General features: G+C 45.0%; 1 protein-coding gene across 10 annotated transcripts in view; it reads left to right on the top strand.

The window, feature by feature from the left end:
- ST8SIA5 (ST8 alpha-N-acetyl-neuraminide alpha-2,8-sialyltransferase 5) overlaps window positions 1–24,409 on the top strand; it is an 88,253-nt gene that overhangs the window by 9,393 nt on the left and 54,451 nt on the right. For 8 of the 10 annotated variants that reach the window (XM_063077525.1, XM_063077524.1, XM_063077530.1 and 5 more), the window contains one exon: window positions 20,679–20,786. The exons of the other annotated variants lie outside the window; for them this stretch is intronic. In XM_063077525.1, the coding sequence (XP_062933595.1) occupies window positions 20,679–20,786 (108 nt within the window). The remainder of the gene's footprint in view (window positions 1–20,678; window positions 20,787–24,409) is intronic. 10 annotated transcript variants of the gene reach the window in all.

Raw genomic sequence — 24,409 nt, 5'->3', positions numbered from 1 at the left:
TGCTTTATATATTAACATACTGAATTTTTTTTTTTTCTTGACCGGTAAGGGGATCACAACCCTCAGCACGGTGTGGTCTGCACCACGCTCAGCCAGTGAGCGCACCGGCCATCCCTACATAGGATCCGAACCCGTGGCCTTGGTGCTACCAGCGCTGCACTCTCCTGAGTGAGCCACGGGGCCGGCCCAACATACTGAATTTTTATACCAATAAATAATAGATACTATTGCCATCCTCATTTTATGGATGAGGCAAATGAGGCACAGTGAGGTTAAGTAATTTGTTCAAGGTCATATAGCTAGAAACTACCAGAAGTATTTTCATTACCTTTAATTCCAAGTGTTTTCTAATTTCTATTTATTTATTTATTTGCTCATAAATTTAGAAATGTTTTTAGATTTCCAGAGTCTTTTTTTTTACTTATCTTTTACATTTTTTACCTTACAGGTTTGGTAGTGAGATAACATAATATATTTGATACTGATTCCTGTTTTTTTTTCAGTACTTGCATGTCTTTTATTCTATGTCTGTTGTAACTAGAATATATATATATATAATTAAAGTTTTTATATAAGATTACAATCTTTGTCTTTTACCTGGAAAGTTTAGTATATTTACATTTATTGTGATTACCGATGCCTAAGGATTTATTTCTACCATCATATTTTGTGTTTTTTAGGTATCCTGCTATTTCTCCTATCTTGCCTTTTGGATTATTTGTGTTTTCCTGGCTTTAGGAGGAGGTTTCTAGTGCAACCCTCCATGCTGGCTAGGTCCTGTGCCATTACAAAGGAAGCACGAACCACCGTGATTGACTGTTGTCCCTAGGGCAGCTTCTGGTTGTAGAACTCATCTACTACCTCTTTTCTTGCCAGATTCATCCATTTAAGAAGGCATTTAAAGATTTTTTCATTGCTATGTTAATATTTTGTAGTGGGAGGATGTTGTAGTTTGGGTTCCCTGGAAAGCAAACTCTGAGCCAGTGATTAGAGTGTAGGAATTATTAAGAAGTGCTCTTAGGATCAATACCCAAGAAAGGGAAAAGAAGGAAATATGATTGGGCAGGGGGAGAAATTGAGCTGCAACACAGTCCCAGAGAAGGCTTCAGAAGTCCCCAGGGAGCCCTGGAGCTGGGATGGCCCTTCAGAATTGCCCAGAGTTGGGGTGAGGGGGCCAAGCCTTTATACCTTCATGTTGATCAGTCACTAGATAAGGGCTGTCCCTGGAAGGGAGTGTAACCTTGGGCAAGGTGTCTCTCCTCACCTGAGGCAACTCCCAGAGAGAACTGAGAGTGGAGAGCAGTCAGTTCTGCTGGGGAAAAAGTCCTTCATTCCTGAAAGGGAACATGAGGGGTGCATCACAGCCCCTGTCACCGATGGTTTTTCAGTCTGCCATTTCATCAGGAATGGAAGTCCTTGAATGTCTCTGTTCCCCACCCCCTCCCTAAACAAAAACCTCACCTCTAAAGGTTAGTCTGTGCCTGATGTCTACTCAAAGTCGAGCATTTGTCCTGTCACCTAAGGGTCTTCTACACACATACGTCTATCCTAACTCTGTGCCTTTGCCCATGCGGTGTCTCCACCTGCTGTCCCTTCCTGGCTGCCTTTCAATCCAAATCCTGCTTCTCTTTCCCTCCTCTGAATTTGCAGCACCTGTGCTGACACATTCTGCCCAACGCTGTCCTGTTGCTTTCTATGTGATTGCACAGTGGACAGGAGCTGAGGCTGGGCCTGTTTTGTCCTGCCTCAAGTATAGAGGACTCTCCTATACTTTGTCTTCCCTCCAGCCTTCCTCTCTCCTGCACCTCAAGGGCACAGATCTGGGCTGCCTGCTTGTGGCTGGTGCAGGTCTGAGACTTGAGGATATGTAACTGGGTCAAGGAAAAGTACTTTGTGCTGCCTGTGTGTGTGTTCAAGGCTCTCATCGCTGAACCAGCTCTCCTCACACCCAGGGGACAAAGCCTTTTGTCTCACTGCCCTGAGTAACCAGCACAGCCCCAGAAGACTGGGACCATGGTGACCAGAGGATCTGTCCAGAGTGTGGTTCTTGCAGGGTGGGTGCCCTAGAAGGGAAAGAGTATGCTGAGCTGACTGCAGCCTGGGGTGTGTGCTGAAACTTAACAGTTTTGCTGGTAAGAGCAAGTTTCTATGGAGCACCTGCTGCAAGGCTGGGAGGCAAGCAAGGGACTCAGGGAACATTTAAGGAGGACACGCTCTCAGCTGTTAACACTACACTTGCATGAGCCTGAGAATGAGGGCCTCCTTAAATGTTGTGTCCTGGGCACCTTGTCCTGGCCCTGATGGGCTGTATGCCCAGCCCTGCACTAGGTGATGGATGTTAGTTTCCTGTCCCTTCTCAATGTCCCCCGGGGACACAGTGATACCCTCTTACTCCCAGATTCCATCTCTTCTTCCTTGCCATCCTTCTCTCCAGTCCTTTTCTTTTTGACATTTGTACTTTCCAGGGAAATTTTTTTAGGGATTTAGCTTTTCCTCTTTGACTTATCTAGGTCCATTCATTTCTCATCCAATAATTCTCTAATTTAGCTGTTTTCCCTACTTATATCTTAGGAACATCTCCCTTCACCCCCTCCCCCACACCTGAATGAACGAATTCATCAGGTAATAATATTAATTATTAACCTTCACTAAGGGTTTGTGAGCCAGACACCAACCTAACTGCATAATCCTAAATGAAGATTATTTCCCTTAATGCTCACCATAGTCCTGTTAAATAGATTCAGTCTTCCACATTTAATACTCATGGAGAAAGGGTAAGTAACTTATATAAGGTCACACAGCTTGTAAGACTCTTCCAAGAGATGTTTTAGTCAGTGAATTCTCAGGACCTAGCACAGCACCTGACATTGTTGAATGAATGGATACATACAAAGGGAATCCCCAATTTTTTCTAACAATCACAAACATTTATTAAATGCCCACTCAGCTTTGTACTGAAGTAGAAGGGATGTTACTAAAGAATTATTAGTTATGATACATGTCCTTAAGGAACTTACAGAACACTTAAAGAGACAAACGTGAAAAATGATGTAAGACTATAAATAAATTCTAATTGTGTGACACAGACTATGGATCTGGTAAGTTTCAGAGGAGACAGCAATCAGGGTGGTGAGTGTTGCCAGGTGGAACCTGGTAGAGGCTTGGGGGGAACTGGTGGGCTTCAGAGACTGGATTTGGAGGTTATCTGGAGGACAGGCTGAGGAGCAGGTGAGGGAAGCTATTGAAATATTTTAAATTTCTTTTATACCCTCATCCTCTGTGAGGCTGATTGATGGCCTTTCTGGTCTCAGTTTAGTCTTAAACAGTGTGAGTGGGTACTATTCCACTCTATTCCAGCTCTGATGAGGTGGAGCACAAGGAGCTGGTCCTTCAGGAGAATGCTTCAGGCTAGGCTTTGCCGGCTCCTTCTGGAAGGGACCCACAGGTTCTGCAGAACCCCTGGGCCCTGGGTGTGTGCGTGTGAAAATAAGGTGGGTACACCAGGAGATGTGTGTGGGATGCCATGCATGGTGGGTGCTGGGGGGTTATTGGGAGAATAAGATGCATCAGCACTCACTCCACCCAAAGACTGCATCTGATTTATGCTGCTTGTGCTGAGTTTCTGGGAAGGGGAAGCCCAAGCCTCCCTCCCTTCACTCCTCCAGCATGCCAGCTCCCATTCTTCTCCAGCAGATCAGCTGAGGATCAATACTTCCTGGCATCACCATTGGTATTTCCTGGAAATACATCACAAATCCCCAAAAGAAGGCTTAAAGAAGGCAAGAATTCCCAGGAGCTTTGTCTTTCTTGCATGTCAGGCTGGTTGCTGTTTGTATTTTAATCCAAGTTCATTCCTTTGGGTTTCCTTTACACACCACCAGTTCCTGTAGAGCTGATGTCCCCACACATACGGCCTCCCATCCATTTCCCTCTAGCTGGTGGGGGCACCATTCTGCTCCTCCAGTCTCAGGCCCCTCTTGGTTCTAGTTGATTAATTGGTTCATTCATTCATTCATACAGCCAACATGAATTGAGTGTTCTTTATGTACTATCCCTGCACTGTCCAATATGATAGCCACTAGCCCTGTGTGGCTACTGAGCACTGGAAATGTGACTAGTCTGAATTGGGATGTGCTGTCTGTAAGTATAAAATACACACTGGATTTCAAAGATATACTAACAAAAAAGGATCTAACATATCTCATTCATTTTTTATATTGTTTACATTTTGAAGTGATAATGTTTTGAATATATTAGGCTAAATAAAATATATTAAATCTTTCACCTATTTCTTTTTACTTAAAAAAAAAATTTTATTTTGAGAATTATAGACTCATATGCAGCAGTAAGATGTAATATGGAGAGAACCTGTATATACTTCTCCCATTTTCCCCCAAAGTTAACGTCTTTCAAAACAATATAGTACACTATCACAGCTAGAAAATTAACATTGGTACAATTCATCAACCTTATTCAGATTTTACTAGTTTTACATGCACTTATTTGTACGTATGTGTGTATTTGGTTCTATGCATTTTTTTTGTTTTTATTTTTTTATTTTATTATTTTAAAAAAATTTTGGCCATAAAACAAGTCTTAACACATTTTAAAAGACTAAGATTGTAGAAAATATTTTCTCTGACACAATAACAGAGGGAAATTTAGAAAATACACAAATGTGTGGAAATTAAACAACACTCTCCTAAATAAACAATGGGTAAAAAGAAAAATCACAAGGAAATTTGAGAGAACTTTGAGATAAAAATCAAAGTACAACATATCAAAATTTATAGGATGCAGGGCTCATGCAGTGCTTAGAGGAAAATTTATACTTATAAACACGTGTATTAAAAATAAGAAAAGTCTCAAATCAGTAATGTAAACTTCTACCATAAGAAAATAGAAAAAGATGAGCAAACTAAATCAAAAGCAAATGTAAATAGGAAATAACAAAGATTATAACAGAAATATATGAAATAGGAAATTAAAAAACAATAGAGAAAATCAACGAAACCAAAAGGTGATTCTTTAAAAAGATCAACAAAATTTGCAAACCTTTATCTAGACTGACCAAGAAAAAAGAAGACTGAAATTATTAAAATCAGAAATAAAGCAGGGACATTATTACATTGTCATTATGTTTTTTGTGGTGGTAAGATTTAGTTTCTTTCTCTTTCTCATTTGCATTTTTGTTCTACCAGTGTGTTTTATTCTTTCTTGTGTATTCGTGGTTGTGATTATCATTTTTTTGGATTCCAGATGCAGGACTTCCTTGAGGATTTCTTGTAGGGTTGGTCATGTAGTGGTGAACTCTCACAGTTTTTGTTCTTCTGGAAAATACACTATTTTCCCCTCATTTCTGAAGGATATTGCCTTGTTGGGTATAGTATTCTTGGCTGACAGTTTTCTTCTTTTAGTGTTTTGAATATATCAACCCATTTTCTTCTGGTATATAGAGTTTCTGTTGAGAAGTCCACTGTTAGTCTTATAGGGCTCACTTATAGGTGACTTTGCTTTTCTCTTGCATTTTTAAAGATTCCTTTCTTTGTCTCTGAGTTTTGCCAGTTTGACTGTAATGTGTCTTGGGGAGGATCTTTTTGGGTTGAATCTGTTTGGGGATCTTTGAGCCTCTTGGATCTGAAGGTCTGTGTCTCTCCCTATACTGGGGAAGTTTTCCATTATTATTTCATTTAATAGATTTTCCATGCTTTTTCCTTTCTCCCCCCATTTCTGGAACACCCATGATTCAAATATTTGTGTGCTTAATGTTGTCTGCTAGCTCTCTTAGATTTTCTTCATTTTTTAAAATTCTTTTTTCCTTTTTTTGTCTGCCTGAGTTATTTCAAAAAGACTATCTACAAGATCAGAAATTCTTTCTTCGGTTTGGTTTAGCCTGCTGCTTAAGCCCTCAGTTGTGTTTTTTGTTTTGTTGAGTTAATCTTTCAGTTCCATGAGTTCTGCTACATTCTTTTTAAACGTATTGATCTCTTTGTAAATTTCCTCCTTCATATACTGGGGTTTTTTTTTTTTCTCATTTCATTATGTTGTCTAACTGAGTCTTCTCATACCTCAGTGAGTTTTGTTAAGATTGTTGCCTGGAATTCCTTTTCATTCATTTCAAGGTTTTCCTGCTCTATATGGTCTGGTATTTGAGAATTACTGTATTCTTTTGATGGTTTCGTATTTTCTTGGGTTTTCTTATTTCTAGTATCGCTAAGTTGATGTCTGGTCATCTGGTAAGGCAATTGCTTCTTCTATTACTCTGAAGTGGGCTTTAAGGAGAGGTGTGTCCTCTTCTATTTCTCGTCTCCACTATTGACTCTCCTTGTGTCAATGTAGTAAAATGTCTGGCGGGCCACCTGCATGGTGGCTGTGGCTACTACTGTGCTGTCAAGCTGCTTTTGCAGCAGCCATGGCTGTGGTGTGCCACCTATGCAGAAATGGTATTTTCAGCATGCTCTTCACATGTTTCCAGGTGGGGAATGCTGCCTTTGGCTCCTGCCTAGGACCCCAGGCATGCTTTGTTTTTTGTCTGCTTCTGGGTGAAGGGGGCTGGCCATTGGCTCCTGCCTAGGACCCCAGGTGTACTCTCCAGTTCTATGCAACTTTATTACGTTTCTACTCTTTTTTGTAGTATGGCTACCAGAAATCTTTAAATTACATGGTTCCCAGTATATTTCTACTGGACTGTGCTGCTCTAGACATTGGGTACCAAGATGGATGAAACAAATTGCTTTCATGGGGGGAGGGGGAACAGGGGTCAAACACATATGAAAAGTTTACAGACTATTTTGGATGTTAAGTGCCAAGTGGACAATGCAAACTCTGGTTCAGTGCTGCTGAAGTTGGGGACAAAGAGGCCCTCTGGCCTACAGATGTGTACTCACCCAACAAGAGAGGCTACTCTGCTTGAAACAATCTGGGAGCTCCAGTCTTGCCCACCTAGCTCCCTCCTCCTCGACCCCCCCCCCAACTGTTTCCCTTCCCTTCCTCTGCAAAGGCTGGAAGGGTGTCCCTGTCCTCTACTGAGTTAAGTTCAGAACCACTGGACAAGGTTTAGGATCTCAGTGGAACCTGGTAGAAAGAGAAAGATCTTGGCCTAGAGGATTAGAGAGGTGACCCCAAGTGTATTAGTTTGCTGGGGCTGGTGTAACAAGTGTCACAGGCTGGGAGCCTTCCACAACAGAAAGTTATTGTCTCACAGTTCTGGAGGCTGGAAGTCCAAGATGAAGATGTCAGCAGGGTTGGTTCCTTCTGAGGTGGGGAGGGAGAACCCATTCCAGGCCTCTTCCCTACTTATGGTGGTTTTCTGATATTCCTTGGCTTGTGGATGTCCATGTTTATCTTCACATGGCATTCTCCTTTTGTGCATGTCTCTGTGTCCAAATTTCCCCTTTTTATAAAGACACCAGTCACACTTGATTAAGGGCCCATCCTACTCCAGTGTGACCTCATCTTAACTAACTACATCTATTTCCAAATAAATTCAAATTCACAGGTACTGGGCAGTAGGACTTCAACATATAAATTCCGGGGGGACACAACTTAATGTGTAGCAGAGGAACTAGCAGGAGCAAAGGCCTGGGTGCAGGAATGAAATGGTTGGAGAAGATGGGCTAGACTGGGTTCCATAGGTTTGGAGGAGACTGTGGTACCAATGTCAAAGGCATGCGCACACACACACAGACACACACATGCATTCACACACATGAAATAAGGTGTGTAATAAGGGCATGTGATGAGATGGAGAAATTAGTACTTGTGGGAGCTCTTGACAGAGAGAATGGGTAGAATGAATGCTTGGGTGGTGTTTGAAGGGACCTTCCCCACCTCCATGTCCACACCAGCCCACAGCCCTCCAAGGAGGGAGAGAGTCTGTGTTCCTTTTGCTGTGATGAGCTCTTTGGAGCCTGAGTGCAGAGGCGAGGGGAGGGCTGTTATGTGTACCCCCTCCACCCCCCTTGTTCACCTCTTGTAGGCAGACCCTCCTCAAAATGCTTGTTGAACAAATATTTAACCAAGAGTAGTTGGAAGGGGAATGGCATGATAGGGTGGCCCGGGGAGCCTACTTGTGTGGGTCTGGCCCTGAGGTGAGCTGTGGGAGATGCGGGGGGTCGGGGGGCGGTGAGCAGTGGAGGTCCAGAGGCCAAGCCAGGGAAAAGGAATGTTTTGTGGTTGGCCTGGGGGGGGGGGTGCCTGGGCTCAACCTACTGTGGTTCCAAGGCTGGAGGTGGCAAGGTGGTCCCACAGCTCTTCCTGGAGCTGGTTCTCTTTCTCTCTCTGGGCACTTCCCAGGGCTGGGTGGCCCTCAGTGTGCACCCCTCTCCATCCCCTGCCTTGCCACTGTAAGTACTTGCACTCCCCTGGGCCCTGCCACAGCTGCTCGTTAACCCAGAGGGCTCTACAGAACTATAATGGCTTTAGAATCCAGGATGCAGGCCTAGGGCTGGGGGGGGGGGGGCACTCAAGGATGCCATCCCTCTGTCAACTTCAGAGCCCCAGTCTGCTCCAGTGCCTGTTGCTCACTCTGCCAGTCTCCTCCTTCCCCAACTAGGGGTGGAGAACTTGGAGACCTGGGGGTCGTGGGGCTACCCCCATTCCTCCCCTCCCTCACGATGCACCCATCCTGCAGCATCTTTTCTCTTGCCCCAAATGAAAGACCCCACAGGCAAACCCTGGGGAATGAAACCACTTCCCTTTCCCCAGGTTCCGCTCGGGAGGGGAGAGGGGGAAATGTTCCTTTCTGGAGCTTCACAGGGAAATCATGTGAGTCAGTAGTGAGTCAGGAGCGAGGACAGGCGAGGGGAGCGGAAGCGGGCAATTATGCCCATTAATCCCACTGAAGTGCTTCGCAGCTGGCAGCACTTCCACTTCGATCTGGGCAGGAAGGTCCAGCTCCTTCTCTGAGAGGCTCTTCCTGCCCACCCACCCCAGCTCCTTATCTGGACTTGGGGAGGGTAGATGGCTGTGGGAGGTGGGGGACTGGCAATCTGAGCGCCCCAGGGAGGGGAGAGGCCCATATACTTAGCCCAGCCCTCCCAGACTCGCTGGGGTCCCGGATGAGGTCTCAGCTCCCCAGAAGATGAAATGGGCCCCCTCCCTCCTGGATAGCCTTGTGGGGGCCCAGGAAGGGGGCGCTGCTTCCATGAACTGAGGCCCCATCACCTGCACCCTGCCCTGGCTCGCTCTGCCTGCCCAGAGTGACCCATCATCCTTGCCTCAGGGCCCTCACATGTGCTGGTCCCCTCCTGGCGCCTTCTTCCCCACAAACCCACGTGGCTCCTCACCACCTGCTTCCTGTCCTGCTCACGTGTGGCCTGAGAGGCCTCCCCAACCATCCTATGTGGAAAAGCATCTCACCCCTCCCCAAACTCCTCACCCGCTTTCCTCCCTTCTTTTTTTTCTTTCACCCTCTGGCATATTACATATTTTGTCACCGATTAGTTTATCATCATATCTGTCTCCCTCTAGTAGAAACTTGGGCAAAGCCTTTTTTGGTTTGTTTACTGTTAACCTCAGCACGCAGCCTGGTGTGGCTGTTCCGTAAATACAACATAATGTAATAAGATACGAATAGAGTGAATGCGTAGAGGAAAGTTACCCTCATCGGCTGCGAGGTGCTATGCAAGCGATTTGCTAATTCATAACAGAAGAGTGACTATTCATTTTATTTCACAAGCTTGGCCGGGTGTGAAAGAAATGGTTCATTTAAAATTTTCTTTTAATTAAAAGATATGACTAAACCTTATCTACCAGCTGGTGGGAAATGTAACCTATCACCACTGAGGCGCCTTCCGTCTACTGCACAGGGGCGTGTGAAGGCCCTGCAGGTCTTGTGTGGAACACTGCAGTTGGGGGGACTCCCTGGGTCACACTGGCCTCAGCTGATTCGCCCACTGCTTTCTGGAGGCTTCTGGAATTCTGAGTCCAGCCTCCCGAGGAGCCCTAAGCAGCTGTCTTTCTGAGGTCCCGCTGTCCCTTCTGAGGGAATCGTGGAGAGAGGGACTCCAAACCACTCTTGTGGCTTCCTGGTCTTGAGAAGTCTTCCACAGAGCTGTGGTCTCACCATTTCTACTGCCCCTCCCAGGCCCACAGGCACTTGTCCCCCTCTTCCCTCCAGGATGTCTAGCATAACTTCTGCAGTGAGCTTTGAAGCCTTTCAGTCCCCACAACCCAGATGGCCCTACAGCAAGAAGATAAAAAAGACTAGGTTACCTTCCTGAAATGGGGAAAGGAAAATACAAATGCATAATTCAATAAATTATCTTCCCATGAAAATCAAGTACTAATTTTTGTGAATGATTTTCTTACTTTATTATTTATTTCAAATAGAGCCTACTCAAGGTTATGCTCCTAAGGCTAGTGAGCTCAGTCATTTGCATTTCTGTTATACGCTCTGTCAAGTGGGAGGGGAAGTGCTGGTACAGGCAGGGCCCTGGAATTTCACTCACCTGAGCTTCCAAGAGGCCAAGAGGCTGAGGCTCGCTGACCTAGCCGCTAGATGAGGAGATCCAGAGGTGTGCTGTGTGCAGCCAACTCCTGGGACAGGGTCCAGAGCTTTGGTGGCAGGACTGAGCAGGGAGTCAGATGTCCTGGGTTCCAGTCCTGCCTTTGCCAGCTAGGAGCTGACTTCCCACTGTATGCCTCAGTTTCCCCAGCTGTGATGGATGACGTACAGTCTGCCTCCCTCACAGGACTGGCGTCAGGATCAGCAAGTCAGGGGGCTGCTAATGGGTGGTCCCCAGCCTACAGCATGGCACATTTGGTCTGTGCAGTATTTTAAGTTTGAATCAATTGGCGGCATTTAAAAATTGGGAAATTAAAAAAAATTAAAGTCTGGATTTCTAGCATCTCTTGGAAAAAGAAACAAAGTGGTAACATGAGGCCTATCTTCCTACATGTCAGGTAGATTACACACTTCCCAGTCCTGTTGCCTTTGTTTCACTCATTCTCTGTCTTCCCCAACCCCCCAGGCTTGAATTTGCTCCCTGGTGGAAGTGAAGCACTTTGCAGAAACATAAAGTATTAATGTATGCTTGTACTTTTATTGGGTGTTTTAGCCAGGACGTGTTGCACTCTGAAAAGGCCCAAGGATGGCTTATTGAGGGAAAGTAAGGGCATTATGGGACCATCCCTAACTTTAGAAATTAATGTCAGACTGAGAGTGGCCCTCTCACGGCCAGGACAGAATCCATCAGGAAGGTAAAGACACCTGTCCTTGGGTAGCCTGCTGGCTTAGACTGACTTGAGACTGAGGTGACTCAAAGAAAATAAGTGTATTTGTCTTGGTTCTTGGTCTGGACTTGGGTCAGAAAGGACTTTCACATCAGCTGCTGATTCTTGGGATCCGCACCCCCTGCCCAGGCCTGAGCTCTCTTGACAGAGGGAGGGGTGGTGAAGGGGCCATGGCTGGGTGACCCTCACAGCTGATCACTAACTCCCTGAAGGGCTTGGATGGCAGCAGTTACTCAGGAGAAAGGCACGACAATCTCAGTGTGAAGAAATTGTCCCTGCTTTTTCTCATTTTTGTTTTTGTGTTAATACCAACTATCATCATCATTACTATCCTTCCTGTTTGTGTGACATCAGACAAGTTACTAAAAGGCTTTTTTTTTTTTTTGGTAGAGAAAGAAAATATTTTTATTATCAAATTAGCATTAAATCAGAATGTGATGCTTATCAGAGGCAATCTGCTAAGAGACTGCAAAGACAGAAAGAAATCTCACCCTTTCATATGGCCAGGCAGAGCAACTGATTACCTGCATCTTCTCAAGATAAACAACCAGTCCTCAGTAGTTGACAGCACCATTTGTCATATATAGTTTATCCTCACTTCACATTGTAAGTCAAAGTGAACATTCCATGTTAGCTAATTGGCTTTATCCAGAGGAGAAACAAACTCATCATATCTTTATGACAGGAGATAGTTTTGCAGCTTGGAGCAAGGCGTCCCACTGAAGTTAGGCTCCTACCTTCCCACAGAAACTTGGAGATAGGGGGGCTGTCTTCCTTGATTTTTATATTTTAAAGAGATGGCTCCCAGATGCCTGGGTCATAAAACTGACAAAAGGCTTACCTAGTTTTGAAAAAGATTAATATATACATTTCAAAGAGAAGAAAAGGTATTGACAAGTTTCCTAAGGTAATACTCTAAGAAAAAGGAGGATTAGCTGACTGGTTAGCTCACTCAGTTAGAATGTGGTGCTGATTACACCAAGGTCAGGAGTTGATCCCCGTACTGGCCAGCTGCAAAGAAACAAAACAAAACCAGAAACAAAAAAAAAAAAAAAAGGAGGGGAGTAGAATGCTATTGCATCTATTATTCTATTTGAGAAAATCCAAGAATAATTTATTGATGGGTTACTATGTGCCTCCAGACAATCTATAAAGTTTCTAGGATAATGATATTGTTTTGAGTTTACATTGTTCCTACTTTTTAATGTGATTATAAAAATAATACATGCTTATTATAAAGCTTTTAGAACAAAAATGTATAATCAAACAGGAAAAAAAAAGTCCCTTATAAACCACCACTCAGAGACTTATGAACTTTCTGGCATGTTTTCTTTCAGGCCTTCCTCTAAGCCTTTCTTTTAAAATAAATGAGATAACAATGAATTTACACATATATTCTAATTTTTTTGTGCTTAAAACTACGGATTTCCCCATGTCGTTTAAAAGGTCTTTGTATATACGATATTTTGGTGGCTACATGGCCACGCATCATTTAGAAGCACTGCAGTCCCCAGCTTTTCCCCAGTGGTGGGTATTCAACATGTTTCCTGATGAGTTCAACACTCCAGGCAACAGTCTGTCTGGTTCAATCCTTTGTGTCATTTTGATCATTTCGTGAGGATAAAATTCCGGAAGGGGTATCATTGGAACCAAAAGTATAAGCATTCTTAAGCCTTTTGATACATATTTCCAAATTCTCTTCCAGAAATGTGATACCAATGACTAGCCCTAGGTATTAACGTTACATATATTTTGTCACTTTCATAGGTTAAAGAAAGTTGTATTATTTTCATTTTCATGTCCTTGACTACTAGTGAGATTAAACCCGCCCCTAAGTTTACTTTTGTTTATTTTTTGAAAGGTAGTACATGCATGTATAAGATTTGAAAGGTACAAAAGAATGTGCAGATAGAAAGAAAGACTCCTCTCCTTGTCCACCAATCACTCCATTATTTTTTCTGGAAGCACACATGAAGTTCACGCATGTGAATCGCGTATTATTAGGTACAGTTGGCTCTGCGTATCTGTAGGTTCCATGTCCATGAATTCACATCAACCATAGATTAAAAATATTTGAAAAAAATTTAAAAAGAGCAATACAACAATAAAAATAATATGAATAAAAGATAGAGTATAACAGCTATTTACATAGCATTTACCTTGTATTAAGTATTATAAGTAATCTAGAGATGACTTAAAGTATACGAGAGAATGTGCATAGGTTACATGCAAATACTATGCCATTTTATATAAGAAACTTGAGCATCCTTGGATTTTGGTATCCTCAGGGTTCCTGGAACCAGTCTCCTGAGAATACCTACCGAGAAAGGACTGTATAAACTTTTATGTGCTTGTTAACATTTATCTTTTTGCTTTTGTGGATTGCTTATATCCTTAGGTCCAGGGTTACTGTTCCCCCTTGACAGGTGAGGAAACTGAGGTTAAATGCCAGTAGTCATGCTGCTAGTGAATGGTGGAATGTGGGCTCTGGGGGCTCCCTATGCAGGAATCTCTGCAGGCAGGCTTTGCCTGGAGGTGAGGCACCTGCTTGGATGGTTATCAAAGCTCTCAAGCAAGTGACCACCAATGGGTCAGTGTTAAAGGGACATGGCAGCTGCAGGTGTGTGAGTGACTGAGAGATACTGGGAACACCTTCTTGTCCAGAAGTTTCTCCCTGATCAAACTGGTGCTTCTGCCTGAAATCCCAACAAAGGCTATTCAGCAATTGGGGGCCGTTTGCTCCTCACTGAGAACTAGGAGTTTCTGAGATTAGCACTGCAGCTCTCTGCTTTTCCTGTCCCCTCACACCTCACCTGTAAACTCCCCCAGAGACCCCACCTGTGCACAGGTGGTCATTTTCAATTAATAGTTAAAACTAGATTATCAGTTCTTGAGGACAGCAGCAATGCCTCCTAGCACTGAAGAAGACCATGTGTGATGGTTGGTGGAAAGACAGCCATTCTTTTGGAGTATGAGTGACAGGTCCATGGGTATATTCTAGGGACAGAAGATGACTCCTATGGCCCTTCAAGTCATGCCCCTCCCTGCCTGATGACCCTTTCTAACATTGCTGGGATTATCTATTGTAAATCTTGCCTCTTGGGGTGGGAATTTGTCTGGGAACACCTCTGTGGCCATAGCCCCTTCACCCATGCAGGAGGGGTGGACTCAATGAAAAATCTGGTGAGTGGGCCCTGCTGGTCCTCCCCCTTGCTTTGTCTCTTCCTCTTCCTAGGACTGGTGAAAACCTCCTGCTCTAATTTCCCTCAAGGGGGACTCTGGGGAGGGTGGAATTCAGGATCCCAGAGTTCCAGAATCTCGAGCTACCCCTGTCAGTCCCCTTTTCTTACCCAGTTTGCTTAAGGGACCTTGAGAAAGATAATTTTAGGCTGTTGTCTTCCCTAGAAAGGACATAATCTTGTAGGGGTGATGGGACACACAGAGAGACAGGCAAAGGTGACCACAGACTCAGGCAGGAGGGGAGGTTCTGGGCACTGCTTTGGTTCTGAGTGCTGGGTGGGGTGGTCAGGGAGGGCTTCAGGGAAGAGATGGTGCTTGAGCTGGACCTGGAGGTTGGGGGAGGGTTAGGCAGGTGGGGGCCTGGGGTGAGGGTGGGAGACCCAGCAGTGGCTCAAGCTGAGATTCACACAGGAGTACAAGTAAAGCTGCAGGCAGGATGGCTTCTGTGGGGCCGCTGAGTTGAGAGTTTGGAATCTTACTCTTTGGGCTGTGGGGATTCTCAGAAAGTTTTGGAGCAGAGACATGCTCCTCAGTTCTGATTGCAGTGTTCAGGGTGGCTGGGCAGGGAAGGCATGAAGATGGGGACACCAGCCAGGAAGCATGTCCTCTACTGGCCTGAAGAATGTGGTAATGACAGTGACTTCAGTCTCACCCTCCAGAGCTATGGGGGACTAAGCCTGAAGCAAGAGGCCCTCCACATGGCTCATGGGGATGGATTTGGCCGCATTTTGTCTTGAGGCACTGGCCAGCCTTTTGGTGGCCTGGGCTGTATGCTGTGCCTTGCTGGGTTTGGTACTCAGCACCTGACGTCCTAAGTTTCAGCGTCAGGGTTGGGGTTTACTCAGTGAACCCAAGTGTCCGCAGTGCCCACTGTCCTGAGCCCCACAGATCTGGCCTTTTTCAGCTCAGCCTCTCTGGTGATTCCACCATCTGAGTGGGCACTCACTGACGCTTGGCCCCAGGCCCACCCTGTGCAAAGGCAGATTGTGCAGGTGCCCACATTCTGTGACTGGAGAGCTGCGGATGCTCCACGGCCCCCTCCCCATAAAATTGCCTCCCCTGACCTCCTCCAGTGCCAAAAGTTTTATGTTAAAAACCTGTGACTTTGGGTCTTCAGTCAAAATGAGAAAGGATCTCAGAGATGATTTAGTCCAACCTCTTCCTTTTATAATACTCTATGGTTTGTTTTATGTAAAGACTTCATCATTAAATGATCCACAGCAATGGCAGCTGCTCTAATAATATTAGAAATATTGGATAAAGGAAAAGTCTTTGTTTTGTTTTTGAAAAAGCATGGGGAACATGGGGTTAAAAGAGAGAAGGAAGAAGTATGGGACCCGGAGTTGGACTCAGGCTTGAGTACTCTGTCTGCTCTTTACAATGTCTGGGCAGGTTTCGAGTCTAATCTTCCTAGCCTCAGTTTCCTCATCTGAGAAATGGGGATAATAATACGTACTTCCAAGCTTTTAGAGGGATTCAAAATAACATATAAGCCTAACACAGGGCCTGGAACATCTATTTTTTTAATCTGCTGTCATAAATTTTAATAAGACAGCACCTCACAATTTTGGAGGATATTATTAATGGAGGTAACTTCACTCTAATGGAAATCGCTTCTCTGAGATGTGATGTTACCTTTTGCCCTGACACTCCCCTGGTAGTTGACTCTGGGAAGCCCGGACAGCTTTCAGCATCCTCTGATGGCTGCAGGATTCATTGCCCTGAGAGCAGGGGCTGGAATTACACGACTGTGGGTTACACAACAGGGGACCTGGCTGAGTCGGTTGTCACCAACAACAAGCACAACAGAGAAAACCTGTGCCTCAATGAACTTATCCCAGATTTCGTAATCAGAAAATCCAGACAGAGGCTGTTCTAATTTTAACAGGCGTGGAACTTTTGAGTAAGTATGGGTGTGAGGCGGCACCATAATCTTTTCAGTGCTTGAGGCCTCAAAATATCTGACTCCAGTCTTGAATACGTCAGTTTACGTAATTCTTTATATCTCATGTTTCCTTAGGTTTAAGACAGCGTCCAATGTTAGCTTACTCTGCAAGGTGCAAAGACCCTGCAGGGCTGACTGGGTCCAGGAAGCTGCCCTTGGCTACTCCAAGGCCTTGTTAGTGGTTATGAGTTTTGCACAGTTAAACACTCGCTTTTTAAAAATTGTTTTAACACATATTTTTTTTTATGGAAAGATGGAATATAAAAGATTATAGAGAACAATGTAACAAACATTCATATAGTCATGACTGAGAATTAACAATGTTAAATGTTAGCATTCTGCCATATTTATTTTGAAACTCCTTCTTTTAAAATAAATCAGACATAAAAAACACATATAGTATCCCTTTTTAGCACTTAATGTTGCCCTATCATGTTTGCTAATGTTTTCATGTGTGTTAATATTTTTATGTGTTAGTTATTTTCATGTGAATTAAAAAAAATTTTTTTTTATTGGAGCATAGTTGACTATACATATCTGTGGGGTACAGAGTTGAATATCAATACCTGTGTGCAATATGTGATGTTCAAATCAGGATAATTAGTATACTCAACAACATAAAGTGCGATCGTTCTTCATGGCCCTTTTCCAATTCCTCCCTTGCCCTACTCTCCCTCCCCCTTTCCCACCTCTGGTAACCTCAGTTCTGTTCTCTTCTTTTGAAAGTTCAATGTGTTATTGTGATTGTTGTATCTTTCTTTTTTAAAATTAATTAATTAATTTGTTTTAGTTCCCACTTATGAGTGAGGACATGCACTGTTTCCCTTCCTGTGCCTGGCTTATTTCACTTGACATAAGTTTCTCTAAGTTCATCTGTATTGCTGAGAATGGCAGACTTTTGTTCTTTTTTATGGCAGAGCAGTATCCCATTGTGTAAATCACGTGTGTTATTCAATCACCTTGACTTCATGGCAAGTATTTTGAAGACAAGGATTTGCTTTTCTTTGTTATTTCCCAGTGATTAGCAAAGCTGCTAGCACATAGTAGATGCTCAATACATGTTTGTCGAATGAATGAATGAGTGAATAAAACTCCTTTTTTGTTTATTATCCTCCTTCATACCACCATACACCTTCCTCGTTGGGGTTTAATTGCCTAATAACAGGCAATTCCTGCACTTAGCTCAGGAATGGAATTTAAATTATATATTGATTTTGAAAATTGTACGATCGGGGTTTTTTTTTTTGAGATAAATCAGAAAACATTGCTAAACCAAAAGAAAGAATAAATTGTAATCCCGGCTACAAAGATAACCAGCTTTATGGTATAAAACCCAACAGAAATGGACTACTGCATATCCTCTTTTGTAGACTGTTTTTTTCACTTAATTTGTAATGAGCACCTTTCTATGTCATCATATTTCCTGCACTAAGATTGTAGTAAATGCCTGCTTAGTAGTCGCTTATTTCTACAACCATGGGAGGAGCTGTTTTGCGAGGGGACAGCAGGGTCTCACCAGGGGAGGGGAGTGACAGTGTGACAAGCTGATCCTTTGTGCCTTCCAGAAAAAAGTCTTGCTGGCCAGACTATTTTTAAGACTCCTGTGAGTTTCATAGCAAACTCCTGGGCTAGAAATTGTTTTGAATATGCTTGTGAACCAGCTAATTTGCAAAATCCCAGGGGTAGATATTATTATTTTCTTGGCCTTTATACAGCCTGGTAAAGGCTTTTAGGAGTAAAATCTTTAGGACCAGACAGCCCTGGGTTTTTTTTGTTGTTGTTGTTTGTTTTTTTAAAAGATGACCGGTAAGGGGTTCTTAACCCTTGACTTGGTGTTGTCAGCACCACACTCTCCTAAGTGAGCTAACCAGCCATCCCTATATAGGGTTCCAAACCCATGGCCTTGGTGTTATCAGCACCACACTCTCCCAAGTGAGCCACGGGCCAGCCCCTAGCCCTGGGTTTTAATCTTAGCTTGGCCACTGAGCCTTGTGACCTTGGGCAAGTTACAAATCTCTCTGAGCTGCACATTTTATCATGTATACATGGAGATAATGAGACTTTCTGTTTGAGGCTGTTGTAGGAATCAAGATTATGTATGTAAAAGGCCTGGTTCATAGTAAGTGCTCCCTTCCAAAGAAACCAAACCCAAATTCTCTCTAAAAAAGACCTTGCTGATCTCTTTGAAATGAAATTTAACCACTTCAACAAATAAATACATGAATAAGTCAATAACTACTGAATCAGAACAAAATCAGAGTGCTGCTGTTTTCTGAATGGACTGAGAACTGGATGGACATTCCTTTGGCTTCAGGCTCTGTCCTGTAAGTTGTGGCTATTCCTGTCCCCGGCAGAGCTCCTTCTGCCGTGAAGATTGGAGAGCATGAGAAGGGAGTCAGCAGTCCCTCAGCAGAGCACTGACTGAGCACCTCATGTGTGCCGCTCTCTGTAAGCAGGGTTTCAAGGGCCCTTCTTAGGCCAGAGTCTGGCTGGGAAACTGGGCTAGCATGCACTGGGACGTGAGCTAGACTTCCAAGGAGCACTAGGAGAGGTATGCAGCTAGGAGTTGGCTCAGCTCCTTGATACTCTCAGTCAAGGACTTTGGAGACACCTGAGACGGCTCCCTCACTTGAAAGATGGGAACAGAGGTTTTGAGAGGTGCAGAGACTCGGCTAAGGGCACTCAGCTCATTAGTGAGTATGGGTGGTGGACCAGTTTCCAGACCCAGCAGCCATTGGCTGTCCCTTTCCTCAGCTTAGAGGCTATTTATTATTATGGGTTTTATTAGAAAAAGAAAGTCTGCTTTTTTCATTTGTCTCTTTTCCCTTGAGTTCCTTTTTTTTTTTTCACTGTTGGTTTTGTTCTCTGACTTTTTGGTTAAAGCTTTCTTCACATGCTGATGGTTTCTAATAGCCTGTCATGTTTGAGGGCCAGTGAGTCACTAGACGGTTCCTTGGAAACTCTGTATTGTAGACGGTGGTTCTTAACCAGGGCAATTTTGTCTTCAGGAGATATTTGGCAATGTCTAGAGACATTTTTGGTCATCACAACAGGAGGGTCAGGGGTGAGGTGCTACTGGCATCTAGTGGTAGAGACCAAGGACGTTGTTTAAAATCCTAAAATGTGTAGGACAGCCCCACAACAAAGAATTAGCCAGCCCCAGATGTCCATAGTACCAGGTTGAGAAAGCCTGTCGTAGGTGGTCAGGTGGGCACCAGCCCTTTCCTCCATAGCTGTTTCTTTTGAGCCAGCCAGTTTCCCTCCTGAGAAACCCATCCCTAGCCAAACTTGCAGGGCAGGTGGCTAGTCTCAGCATTCTGAAGCTGGGTGCACTCAGTAAGCAGACTTTCAGGTACACCCCACTGTTCTCAGCGCAGGGTCTCTGTACATGAGGAAAACAGGGCAGAACTCCCCTGTGTCAGCTTCTCCAGAGCAAAGCTCCTGGTATCTGTTGTGTGTGCAGGTGCAGTGACCAGACAGCTTGGGCTTGGGAAGGGAATATGTATGAGTGTGTATGTGGTGGGGGGAGGGGTGGAAGGTCATCCAACTGCTCCTTATACAGACTTAGAACAATTCTTCTGCTTTTAGCTCTGTTTTGCACTCCCACCTTTAGTTGTACGCTGTGGACAGATCTGCTTCTTGTAGGTAGCCAGGGTCCTACTCTCTGGCCTAAGTTGATGAACAATCTGTTTTCATCTTCCAAAATGTTGTTAATAGCTCCTCCTATGTCCTCCTCTCCACACCCACATCCTTATTTATTCCTTTGCTGTCATTTTTGTCAGTTTGGGGGAGGAAATGGAGGAGAACATGTGTGAGTCCATAATCTTTAATCAAGTGTGGTATCCTTGTGCATCAGAAAACTGTAGATTTCATTACGATCTTTGAAGTGTGTCTGGCCACCAAGGAGAACGAAGTGCTGGTGGTTAGAGCTCCTCTGGTTTGAGTTTCTAGAGGTGGGAATAGAGGGACAGCACCATGTAGGAGGTAGAAGAACTCCATGACCTTAATCTTGCTTAGCCTCAGTTTCCCTCTGTGTGAATTGTGTAACTCAGCCCTGCCGATGAAGATGAAATAAGGGATGGCTGTAAAGTGCTATGGTTTGTTACAGTCATCCTCATGATTGGAGTCATCACCATCATCTCCATTAAGGCCATGATGAAGGCCATGTGTCTCTGGGCACAGTGACAGAATGTGGCTCTCTGGCCAACAGGCTTAACCCAAATGAGCATGAGTATCGACTGCCCCATTTTCTTGCCAGAGGCCTCCAGTTTGGTTGGCAGAGTGGCGACCAGCTGGCCAATTGGACGGGGCTGTTTAATGTCACGGACGACCAAGCAGTGCAGAGCGGCAGTGACTCCAGCTCCAGGTACAGACCCTGGCGAATGGCCTGGGAGGGGGGAAGCCTGTCCTGTGGTGGCCCTGCAGCCCCTGTTCCATTGCCCACCCCCAAGAGCTGCCCTCAGGGAAGAAGTGGCTTGTTCTGGTGGCTCAAAGCTCGCTGCACGCTTGTCTTTTACTTGAGGGGTGAGTGGATGTGAAGGGTGAGGGGTAGGACCCAACCATGACAAAGTAGGGACTCACTGGCCCCTGCAGAGGAGAAGTAATGTGTTTTTCAAGGACCCCTATACAATTTTTTTTCAACGCTTTGAAACAGTAAACGTGTGGTTTCAATGTCAGAAACCAGTTAGGCAAATGTCCATGGACAGCCCTGAGGGTGTGGGGATGGCCACATGCCATGGTCTGGGTTGGAGGGCCTTCTGCGGGCCTTTTGGGACCACAGTTCTTTCCATACATGTGCGGTGGGAGCCCTGGCTAGTTGCTTGGCCCCTGAGACATGGGAGGGTGAGGGTGAGTGAGTGGTCCATGGTTGTCCTTCAGATGTTGAGCGCCCAACGTTGGCCTGTCTGCTGTGTGACCTGCCCTCCCAGATGGGGGTGGTCTATTTAAGTCAGCCAGTGTTGCCTCTCTGGGAAGGACTCCTTGAAGAGTTCATAAAAAGGATTTGCCTAGAAAATGCTGGTCAAGTGAGCATGACAGACAGGCCCTCTGGGAGGCTATTTCTGGGCAGACGACTTACAGCTGTTTCTGGGCAGACATTTCTGGGCTGAAACCATGGCATGGGCTCTGTTCCTTCCTTTTCCTACCTACTGCCAGCATCTTTTGTCTTTTCTCCCCATCTCCACCACATCCTTTCTTTCTCACTCCCTTTCTCCTTACTTTCTCTTCCTCCCGCCCTCTCTCATGACTCAGGCCAGCCTCCTTTTTTCTGTCACCTGGGATCCCTCAGGGCCAGAGACTCCACTGGCCTCTGTCAATTTGGTTTTGGAATTCAGGTGCCCTTTACACAATGTCATCACCAGCTGAGCTGATTTCCTTCTGGAAAGCTGCCATTTGGCCAAGAATTCCCTTAGTCACAGAATAAATGTTATGTCCACACATCCCAAATTTTTCTAGGACAATTTCAATTTCTAATCTCAATTTCTAGCTGACCCCCAAAGTATCCACATGCATGGGAGACTGCAGTATGTATCGTTCCCACATGTGGAAAATAATTGTTAACGTAATTAGAACTGTATGTTGGAGATTTTTTACGTTGGTGTGTGAGCAGCTTCTGCCCTCTTTAATATGGGTGGGACAGCTCCTGGTGGCAGATTTGCAGGGCTTGGAGGAGGACCTAAAGAGGATGCCGTCCCAATTAACCACTGTCCATGTCTGGGATATGGGATGCATTTCGTGGTATTCACCTATTGAACAAGTCAGTACGTGCCACATTTTGCTGTCTATTATTGTGTGTTGACGTGTGTATGACCTGTTATCATTTATTATTAACAGAGTTGTAAGGGAAGTCAGGAGGTACAAAATATAACCAGAGGTTAAAGAGGGGCAAAAAAGCAAATGCCTCATACATTGTATATACTCAAGCAGGAGCCAGAAGGAGAAGGAGCCAGTCCAAATGATCAGTCTAGAAAACTCCAAACAGGACCACAAAGAAAATCCACACCAGAGAGTGTTCATAAAGGCTGTGGTCAGATCTTCTCACTGGACATAGGCTGGGGGGTAGAGGTTCAGGCTGAATCAGAAAATGTATGACTTATGAAATGTACATTGACATATAGCTTTATTCATTTTAAATCTAAGTCTACATAGTGTTGTCCAGTAAGCCTCATTAGGAGAACTGCTTTAATGAGCAGATAGGAATAATTTTTAATCAGCAACTATTTCCATTTAAGTGAGTGCTTTGAACAAATAGGAAGGTCTTTGAAGACAGTTCTCATCATGTTCAAATTGTGTGTTGTGATTCCATCTTTTCAGCTAGACAGGGATTGTGCTTCTTCATCTTTGAATTCGCAGCACACAGTGTGACACCTGCCACGTAGCAGGTGCTCAATAAATGTTCATTGAGTAAAAGAATGAATTAAGCAGGGCAATAGTAAAGGCTGTTGGTGAGAAAGCAAACTTCAATTTCAGTGTCCCTCAGTCTCCCCTTAGAGACACATTCCTTTGGGTTCAACCTCGTTGTCTCCTGGTGCTGCCTTTGAAAACTATCCCCAGAAAGGGGAAACACTTCAGAATCATAAACTTGTTCGCAGGTTGGAATAATCAGAGAATTCTCTCTTGAGAAGAGCACCTAGTAGGGTAGCCTGAGAGTTCTGGGCTGCTGGGTGGGAAAAGGGAGACAAAGCTGGGGGGGTGGTGTATAAAAAGTACAGAGGAGGCAGTGAAGGCAGATTATGTACTCCTGCATAACTGACTGAGAAACCCTCCAAACACCGCCCATGGAGCATGGAAGTCCTGGGAAGGTTGGGTGGGGAGGAAGAGGGAAGGCAGAGCCCTTGTCCTCCCTGGCCAGCTCAGTACCTTGACTGCTGTGGTGTGACCCAGCTGCCTGCCCAGCCACCTGCCCAGCCATTGCTCTGTGGGCAGTGGGAGGCCCCGGCAACCTGGGTGGTCTCGGTCCTGCCGGGTGGGAAGTACTGCACCCACTGCCTCAGGACAGCCCAGGTGAAGGTCCCCCCAGCCACAGAGGCTGAGGGCAGCTGAGGCAGGAGTCCCCCAGGCACTGTCCCAGCAGCCAGAGCCAACTCTCAGCCTGGCTCATAGCCACAGCACAAAGGGCTTCACTCAGCTTCTGCAACTGGACATACAAGTGCTTGTCCTCCCACCAGTATCCACCTCCTACCCCACTTTGAAGCCTTCCCTGATATCCCCAGTCCACCCGACTCCCCTTTAACTCTACTTCCTGTAAGTTATGTCTGCTCTCAGGGCAATTTCTATCATTGCACACACACAAAGAACTCTTCTGCGTTTGCTTAGGCATCCCCAAATCCCTGGGAGCCTTGGGCCTTGGAGAACTGGATGGACCACCTGTGTGTGCATCTTCAGGGCCTTCTAGACACTTTAGCTCCAGGTACAGCCCACAGGTGGCCTGGCTGGCCACCTCATTGGCCCCTTCTTCCAGACTCTGCACCAACTTCAGCCCTCCTGGTCCTGCTATTGGGATGGGATAGCTAGAGCATGTGAGGCAAGGCAACCCAAGGAACACTTCTGTCTGAGATCCAGAGCAGAGCTGGCCCAGGCTTCTGCCACCGAAGCTGCCTGTGGCTGGGACAGCGGTTTCTCTGCACTGCTGGGTGTCCAGGTTGGAGTGCTTAGACTTCTCAAGTGGAGGGTAGCCCCAGCCACAGGAGAAAAGAGAAGCCCCAAATTGATGACGTAAGAGAGTCCTCTCCACAGAAGAGCAAGCCAAGTGACTGTCTTGGGCCTGAGTTGAGATCTCTGTGCATGTGTGTCTAGCAAGTCCTGTATGATACGGGGTTTGGAAGTGTTGTGTTTTAGAGCTGGAAGGAGCTTGACTGAATTCAATTTAGCATTTTATTATGCTGTGGTGAATTGTTCCCTAATTGTTTCAAGACAGAGTGTAATTAGGTAATAAATTGTGTGATACAGATAATGAGCGCTCCAAGAGCTTAGTATAGAAGTCAGAGGCGC

Source organism: Cynocephalus volans, chromosome 13 (assembly GCF_027409185.1).
Source record: "Cynocephalus volans isolate mCynVol1 chromosome 13, mCynVol1.pri, whole genome shotgun sequence".
Taxonomy (NCBI): Eukaryota; Metazoa; Chordata; class Mammalia; order Dermoptera; family Cynocephalidae; genus Cynocephalus; species Cynocephalus volans.
This window is presented reverse-complemented; position numbering and strand designations above follow the sequence as displayed.